Raw genomic sequence first — 9,625 nt, forward strand, 5'->3', positions numbered from 1 at the left:
CAATCGAGGTAAGGCATGTGATTAGATTATTTTGCTAAAACAAACAAGAGATTGAGTGATTTATATGTCACGTGGTTTAGACGATCTTGTTATAATATATTAATTAATCTATATAAATACATGTACATATAAACAATATAGCAAACGAATAAACCTACAGTTACTTAAAGATGTTCAAAAACTGTGATAAAATGACATCTATGTCATATCCTGACAAAACCGTTTTACGAAAGGATGTTTGGACAAACATTGCTAACCCACATACACATGGGGCTTTGACAAGATTATATTAGTATTGGTCAGCAATTGTCTGCATATTACAATCATACAGATGTATCTGACGAACATGAGCAAGTCTCGTAAGCATCTGGTGACATTTAAAAAATATCCCAATATACTGTCAGGTCTAAATCTGTTCAAGGTTGCAAACTTCTCCTCTTGCACCAATATTTTATGAATTATCTCCCTTTTTTCTTAAAATTTCAGGTTAAAGCTTTGATGCACTTTCACTTTCATTCAAATAATTCCAAATGGGTTTCATTCAAACTTAAAACAGTATTTTTCACATCAGCCCGCTCATCGTATGATACAAGTGCCATAACTCTTGCACCAATATTTCGTGAATTTTGCCACCTCCACAATGCCAGCACTAATATGTTATGAGTTATGCCCTCTTTTTACTTACTAGAGTTTCAGGTTCAAGTTGTGATGCACTTACATTCTATCTCAGTTATGACCAAATAGATTCGATTCAAACTTAAAATAGTTATTTCGAATTATGAATCAAATAATATGACACATGATGCATAACTCTTGCAGAAAGTTTCCATGAATTATGTCCGTTTTACACTTATTCAATGTTTTGATACACTTTATCATAATCTCTATTATCACTTTGTACTTTTGACACAGACTTAAGCTATATCTACATTGGTGTCATTAAACACTCCAGTGACAGCTCCAGCTTCCTCAGATGTGCCCAGTTTCACTGTCCAGCATCGAAATAGTCGAAGCTCTTGTGTCCGACCATTTCAAGCACTTGATGTTTTTCCTATATTTATGTATACGTACTTAAAACAAAAGTTTTACAAACCCGAAACAAACCTGGGCTATTTAAAACAAAGGAGCATGTGGGTAAGTCAGTATCATTCTAGGAATAGGTCTGCATGGTGTTAATAGACCTGTGAAGTGATTTGAAAACTTCGATTGCTACGCTCGCTCGGTTCACACATCCCCTTCCAAGTCTATAAGCACCATGCAGACCTATTCCTCGAACAAAAACTATAACTTCCTTCGTTTTACACCAGACGGTTTCAATATTCATAAGACAGCGTCAACCTGCAGCGAGTCATTCACGTAAAGAGTATCCGAGTATCATTTCGGGTCAACTGGCGGATAGATTTTGCTTTATTGATAAAGATCACGCCAACGAAACGATCCATAACCGCATCAGCGTCTGACGAATCGTCTTCTGGTACGGCATAAGATTGATAAAAACACTGGGGGAAAAGTAAGTGGTCAAAATGCTACAAGATGATTTCAACCCGTGAAACATTTAGTATTATGTACACCAAATGTCCCGTTTTTTCTCCTTCGTAAACACCATGTAAAATTTGCGTGATGCTTTGTCTAGAGAACGCAGAAATATTTTATTTTCTTTGAAAACGCTGTCACCAGACCAGGAAGAAGGTGCCGTGTACATGTAATAACCTACCCTAAAGTACAATGAGAATCAAAGCACTGAGAGTACTGATGGGTCGGGGCTATTCAGCTGTATTTATAACACTGCAGAATAGATTTACTCCGAAAATCGGTTTACGTCTGGTATTTCTAAGATTCATGCATGCGCTGTGGGTACAAACAAACCAGTCTGTATAAATAGATTGTACTCTGTAGCTTTGAAATATGTCATTATTAAACTCACACACGGACACAAATTCAACCTTATTGTATGAATCCTATACATAATGACTTTAACGTATCTGTCTTTAGTAAATAGTATCAGTCTGGCTTGTCAATGCAAAGAAATATTTGAGTATTAAAGTTTAAACTCTAATATTTTACATAACAAATCCGTGATATGTGTACCTACACTGATTTGGGAAAACACTGATTTTGGAAAACCCAGTTCCGGATTAAGACTATTCACTTGCAGTGACCGTTACGACAGCTAACAAGAGCTGTCACAGGAGACAGCGCGCTCGACTAGTTCGATGCTGGATAGGGAAACTGGACACATCTGAGGAAACTTGAGATGTCACTGGAGTGTTTAATGACTCCAACTGTGGATGAAGATATTGCACAATAGCTTGAGTTTGTGTCACAAATATTAAGTAATAAGAGAGGTAAAGATAAAATGTATCAAAACACTATATAAGTATAATTCTAAGCATTAAGAGGACATAATTCATAAAATATTGGTGCAAGAGTTATGCACCTTGTGACCTATAATGTGGGTGATGATGTAGAACAACTACTTCAAGTTTGAATCAAATGATTTCGTAATAAATGAGATATAGTGAAAATGCATCAAAATTGATTTTAAATTCTAAGTAAAAGGGGGCATAATTCATGCATAAAATGGGGCCAGAGTTATGCCCCTTGTGTCATATGATGTGGGTAAAGTAAAAGGGGAGGGGGTGGATAATTCATTAAATATTGGCAATTATATTGGTACCTATGTTATGGGCCTAGTGTCATATGATGTGGGAGATGATGTGGAATAACTACTTTCAGTTTGAATCAAATTCATTTAGGAATAACCGAGATAGATGCAAGTGTATCAAACCTTTAACCTGAAATTCTAAGTAAAAGGGGGGGGGGGGGGTAATTCATGAAATATTGGTGTGAGAGATGTGACCCTTGTGTCATATGATGTGGGTGATGATGTGGAATAACTATTCTAAGTTGAGCTAATCCATCAAGTAATTACAGAGATAAGGAGAAAAATGTGAAAGTGTATAAAAACTTTAACCAAGGTGGGGACGCAGAAAGACGCCGACGCCGTGGTAAGTATGATAACTCTCAATATACTTTGTACAGTCGAGCTAAAACAGAGCCATGTGATGTGGGTGATGATAAGGAGTAACTATTTCAGAAAACAGAAATAGCGCTAGACCGACTTTGCTAAATAAAAATCACTTCTGTGAAGAAAACTAAGAATCTGCTTGTAAATGAAATTCATCTTTTAAAAGATTTTTGCCAAACTTGCGACAGCGCGGCATTGCAAATTATGCCCGGTAGTATGACAATACAACACTTAGTTAAAGCTTTATTCCAATATGGCGGCTTCCAGCAAATTAATTACATCTTTTTGTCCTAAGTCTTAGCATCTGTATTAGTACTTGTTTTATATTTCAAAATAATTAACTTTTTATCTTGGTCTATAAAAACAAGTAAAATGCTGTTAAATGCAGTTATTTTACGTAGTACATTAAAGTTATACATGTAGTACATTTTTTTCATATTTAAAAAGCGTTTATGGAACTCCAGTCACTTTTGCGGATTTAATAGCATTTTCGTATATCAATCAATAACAAAAGCGCTTGTGAGTATCATCCAGGCTGTTATTGGAAGAACTGGAATGGTCTTTGGACTCCTTTCTCACAGTCTGTTAAATGTCTCGTACTTTCTGCTTCCCTTGTCAACAGAAATGACAATGCCTGTCTTAAAACTTCCAACATTATTACTGGTATACACTCCAAACACCTGAAATAATAAAATTGACAAGTAGTTAATTAAGTTACACTTTTCATAGGAAATCAGTAACATTATTTGAAACTTATTATTATGGAATTCTGTATAAGTATGTACATTATAACTGAGGTTCTGAGCTCCTATTTTTCATCAATAACATGTTCGGTCAAATGGTTCAATTTTGCTTGACACCAAATAAAAACATATGTACAGGTAACAAAAGCGGTAACAACATTCATTTCGCATTTGTTACTGCCACCGGGAACAAAGGATTAGAATAATAAAGTTTAACTTATACTTTTAGTATTTTAGACCGTGCCTACGCTCTTCCAATTGAGCTACAGAGGCCACCAGATATGAGAAACGCTACACACCTTCCCTCTTATTGCGAGACATTGGCACTCTGCCAATGTCTGACGCAGACTGTTAACCGAATTCAGATGCACACCCCAGTCAAACTGCTTTGCCCGCCCCCCCCCCCCCCCCCCCAATGGGCTCCAAGGGTAAATATCTCAGTAAAACCTCCAAATGTAACAGTCTCAAGAAACATTGTGCAGCCTCGACCAGGACTCGAACCTTGGACCTTCGGCTTACCGTGCTTACGCTCTACCAACTGAACTACTGAGGCCACCCGATACTAGAACCGCTACATATGTGTATGAATGACAAATCAATTGTGCTTTTGATCATAAAGCTTAGTGATGAAGATTTATAGGGTGTTAAAGTCATGTCCTAGATTTTGACACAAAACACATGTGCAAAACATTTTTTCTGCTACATATATTTGATTAATTTTAAACTTAATAGGAATTGTTTATCTACTAGAAAAAGGAAGATTTCCGTAGCTACTTTAGAGAGATTACGCAGCCATTCAATAAAAATGCAAATGAAATTTTAGTCCCATTCAAATACAGTAGTCAGTAGGCTACATGGTACTTGCACTTTAAAAACAGTGTATAATTTCCAGCCTACGCACTTTCCTGTCTTAAAAATTATAAAGTATTTAAGATATACATGTAACAAAATAAGCTAAGTTTAAAAGGTGAAAGCGAGCATTCGATGCTGCAATTAAAAGTAACGGATTCAGGCTGAATCAAGTTGCAGAGCGACATTATACTTTACGAACCTTTTCTACTGTAATTTCTGGTTTATTTCATCTGGTAGATAATCCACGGCATTCAAGCCAACGTTTCAGCTCAAATACTGAATGCTCATTTATATCATTTGAGCGAAACTTCGCCCTTGGAACTAAGTTTCCATCAATTTTTATTGAGAACAGCTTCTCAGAAGCCATCGTGTTTGTTGTGTCACACGGTACAAATAACATATACTGATGACGTCACTGGCGATTGCATTCTACAAATAGCCGTAAATAGGCATTATGCATGCGCTTTGTTGTAGCTGCACTTATTTTTCAGAGGATGAAAAATATATAATTTGCCGTTTTGCACTAACATGTGTAGCGGCTTTTCATTTTCCGTCTTTAATTCCATTGAGTCGGAGCAAAGCCCCGACCCAAAAATGTTATTGAAAAGTAAAACATACTAACCCATTTCAATTGCACATTTCTCACTTAAAACATGCAGTTTGGCTAATGGGTACTTCGCGGAGCAAACAAGTGTAAATATATCTTCAACCATGCACCAGTATTTTAGAGACACCCCTCGTGTTTCCTATTTTCGTCAACGTATCAGAAAAGGCTTGGATGAACTTCTCTATTGACTAGTATTTCCTTTTTAGCAAATGAGAGGCTGTTGCGCTCACTACGGCGTTGGCGTCTGTGCTGGTTAATGTTTTTACAAAGTCCAATATTCTCTTTTTATCTACATGAGATATTCAATTGAAATTTGCTGTACTTACTCATGGTGACAATGTTCATTCGTGTGACAAGTTGTGTAATTCTAATTACAATATTTCCAGAATCATTTCCATTCTAAACATAGAAATTTTGTAAAGTCCAATCTCTTCTTCATAACTTAAGTGTTTGTGTGTGTGTGTGTGTGTGCGTGTGTGTGCGTGTGCGTGTGCGTGTGTTTATTTTAAAATTCTGATGCGAAAACATTGGTCTTGATATGGTTTTCCCTCATGTTGTAACTAAGTGTTATGATTTTACTTTTGACTAATCGGTCGGAAACTTCGTTAAATCGCCTATTGAAAAGTACGTTAATAATGTATTTCATTGCTACAAGAAACGTTACACGTCTTAATAAAAAATAGCGTTCAAAAATTAACGTTTTGTAGAAATGTAGGAGGACTATTTTTCCTGTTTAATACGGAACATTTATCTATATTTGCCTCGGTACAATTTAGTCGCTTGCTACGGCAGTGCACTTTGTTGCGTTATAGGCTCCATTCAATATTTGTTATCTGTAAAGTTTTGTAATTCAAATTTATGGTGATTATTACAGGAAAAGGAAGTAAATAAACATTCAGTTGTTTATAAAAACCATCTTCAATCCGGATATATCGTAATTCATAGTTGTAAATTATACAATTTGCAAACATATATCTCATAATATTAAAAAAAATCTTTATAAGAAAACACACGGTGACACATGAACGCATTTAAACGGTAAATACATGGCATGTGCAGACCCAGCCAATTGTCCGAGGAGGAGGTCCGACCGGACCCTTATTATTACAAACATGTGTCTTTATACACATGATACACTAAATAATTTGATGTGTTTATTGTGGATGTTAGCCATTTATAAGTATATGGTTGTCAATAATAGGCTGAAATAGAAAAGTAGACGACCAGTTAGAGGGGTCTGGGGCATGGCCCCACGGAAAATTTTGATATTCAGCGCTTCATTTCCAGCATTCTGTGACATTTTTTATGAGCTCACTTGTTAAAATTGGGAAAAATAATAAAATTAAGTTTTCATGAAGGTAAAATTCTTTGTTTCTTTTAGATAATAAACATAAATATGAATGACGTCGGGGTCGTATGTAGCAGCAGCCACAATCATTTTGAATGCGGTCCTAATGTTGCCTTTTCGAAAAACCATTTTCCTTCCTTCTTCTCTTCTATCCTTTGTTTTAGGATTTTCCAAGTGTCGGGGGTGTCCGGACCCCCTCTGGATCCGCGCATTCTTATCTATTGAAAAACCTAGCTGGGATAAATGTATCCGGATTCGTGAATTATATTTCAATGACATTTTGATATATGCACAAATAGTCGTAAAACCTAGCTGCTCGTCCTTGTATAATATCAGAGGGCTTTTGATCGGAGGTGGATTACATTACTCATCACGAGTCATTTTGCTGGAGTAAAGCAGAGAGTCTTATTCTATAATAAGAATAAGCGTGGCAGATCTCAGTTCGATAAAAATAGAAAATAGTGTACATACATTCTAAACATGGATAAGGAACAACTAAATACATCCGGTATGAGAGAAGAGCTGAACAAAAACATGACGCATGCTGTACTTCCGGTGACTATTTTCATTGGGGTGGAACAATTTTTCGGATTCTTTGGAAACATTTTAATTCTGATAGTGTATTCCTTTCGGTATAAGCGTACTAATTTTCGTTACTTCGTGTTATCAATGGCTGCTTTGGACTTCGTAAGTTGCTGTACAACACTTCCTGGAGAAATATTTTCACAGTTAAACTGGTATGATTACAAATACGGATGGATTTGTAAAGTTAAATCTTACTTCAATGTTTTCACTGCATGGGGCTCAGCGTCCATTCTGCTCGTGTTAGCAATTGACAGATACCGGAAAATATGTCGACCTCTCAAGTGGCAAATTCAGCCTGCCCATGCTTTGAAATTAAGTTGTGGTGTATTAATCTTGTCCTTATTTGTGTCTGTTCCTGTCCTTTTCTTTTGGGGCATACAGGAATACATTCACGAATACAATGGATGGAAAGTTACCGTCTCTGTTTGCGAAACATCTGGTAAATACGCAGAAACTATTTATCCACTTGTTTACATTGGAAGCGTCTATTTTCTTCCGGTAGGTTCTATGATATTTGTCGCCGGGACGTTGAACTTTTTGACAGCGCGTAAATTTTTCGGTCGCAAGTTGATAGAAGCACAAACGGTAAAGAAATACTCAATGTCTTCAACAGCTTCAACAACAGTAACTTCATTTAATTCGACGTCGGATATACATGAACAAACAGATGATTCGTCTGCAGAACCCTGCAGTACAACAGTACAGACTAACATAGAATCGTCTGATGATACAGATGCAAAACATAACAACTCTGACCATTTAAAGGGAATCCATCCAGAAAACACCAGACTTAAACATGTTATACAGTCAGGATCGTACAGGAAGCGGAAAACAATTATAATGTTGGTGCTGACGTCAGTTTTCGTAGTTACTATGGTGGTTTATGTAATTCTCATAAGTCTGGTGGCACAGCCTCCCAGTATTCTAAATGAAATGTCAAATTCAACGAAAGTAGTATTTTTCTTTTTCCTGCGTTTATATTTTATCAACTGTGTTGTAAATCCGATCTTATACGGATTTATGGACCCAAGATTTCGTTCCGGACTTTTGTCATACGTACATAAAAAGCAAAAAGACATGTGGGTCAAGCCGAACGTGTCCAAACGGTCACACTGAAACATTGTTACTTATACCTGTTTTGAACGACGAGGAAGGTTTGAAATCTCGTGCATTTATATAGTTATTCTACAACATGAAACATTTAACTTGTAGCTTCTATATTCAGAGAAGCATCTGAGAATGTGTTGATGACATGCGTTACTATTTGTTCATATAGCCATGGAAAGGATTATACCAACTTCAACGGTTTTTTTCCTTACTTTTGTAAATACTATAATTTTAATTTATATATTTTACGACCATTCATTAAAATTCCCATAAATCAAATACTGAGAAAGTTCACACATTATTCTGTCTATCTATTTCCGTTATGAAAACTGCAAAAATGTATACAAGCACAAAAAAAACGAATAAATTAGTTCTTTATTCATATGGAGTCGATGTTACACTAAAGGAGGGTTGCTATTATCTAAAACATGTTTAAAACTACTTTGTTATTAGCTGTGTAAAATGACATGGTTTTGAATTCCATTATTTGATGACGATAGAATTCGATACATTGATAGATATACAAGAACAAGACCAAGTATGTTCAAATTTATTTTAATAACTTAATCACATCAAGCAATTTTAAACTACTGAAAAAACTAAGTATATTTTGTAAAAGGATTATGAACCATTTTAGATCATAACTCGCATCATCAGAATTAGTCATTTACTAAATACAAGTTTGTGTTGGTTGTTAATATTCAAAGAATTTCTCTTTGTCTTTGCACATCTCAACTATTTTAGTATGGCCTGTAGCAGGTCTAATCAATTATTGATTTCGTGGTACTAATATGCTCCAGATCTGACAAATGTTTATATATGTATATGTTATATAAAAACAATTGTGTATGTACATATATATTGCTGATCCTGCCCACGCATTGTGGGACTCATGTCAATTTATAAACGAATTGAATCCTTCGTATGTCCTGGGAATGAGTCTATAAAAGTAAAGCCTGGATATTATATCATCTACCCTCGAGATCTTCTGTAATTTGTCGCAAACCCTGTTGAACTTCTAGAATACCTTGGAGAAATATTGTCACATACCCTGGGCAACTTCTGTCCAACATGAAAACTAAATAAATTTTGAGGCAAGCTCATTAACTTTCTCTTCTAATCTTGTCACTATTTTCATCAGAACCTTCAAGTTTAACCCTGAATCTTCATCCTGATTGTCCTGAACATCTGAATTACACGCTTTCATATCTCCTTTTGTCCGTTGAGACATCAATTCATCAATTATAGCTTGCTTGTCAGTTTTCTCACTCTCCTTCCGTAATCTGTCACTTTTATTTTCTTTTTTTACTTAATTCTGTATTAACAGAAGACCCACCTAAAGATTCACTTCTGTT

The 9,625-nt window shown here is 35.7% G+C and overlaps 1 protein-coding gene across 1 annotated transcript; it reads left to right on the forward strand.

Moving 5' to 3' along the window:
* The first annotated feature begins 6,841 nt into the window (after positions 1-6,841).
* LOC128549034 (cholecystokinin receptor type A-like) lies at positions 6,842-9,242 on the forward strand. The gene has a single exon (XM_053525041.1). It carries the CDS (start codon positions 7,059-7,061, stop codon positions 8,277-8,279), a length of 1,221 nt encoding a protein of 406 aa, XP_053381016.1. The 5' UTR covers positions 6,842-7,058; the 3' UTR covers positions 8,280-9,242.
* Positions 9,243-9,625: the final 383 nt, after the last annotated feature.

This window comes from Mercenaria mercenaria, chromosome 15, assembly GCF_021730395.1.
Source record: "Mercenaria mercenaria strain notata chromosome 15, MADL_Memer_1, whole genome shotgun sequence".
Taxonomy (NCBI): domain Eukaryota; kingdom Metazoa; phylum Mollusca; class Bivalvia; order Venerida; family Veneridae; genus Mercenaria; species Mercenaria mercenaria.

Bases quoted from the DNA above. Each gene is read 5' to 3' on its own strand.
- LOC128549034 (XM_053525041.1), top strand. From the start codon at position 7,059: ATGGATAAGGAACAACTAAATACATCCGGTATGAGAGAAGAGCTGAAC.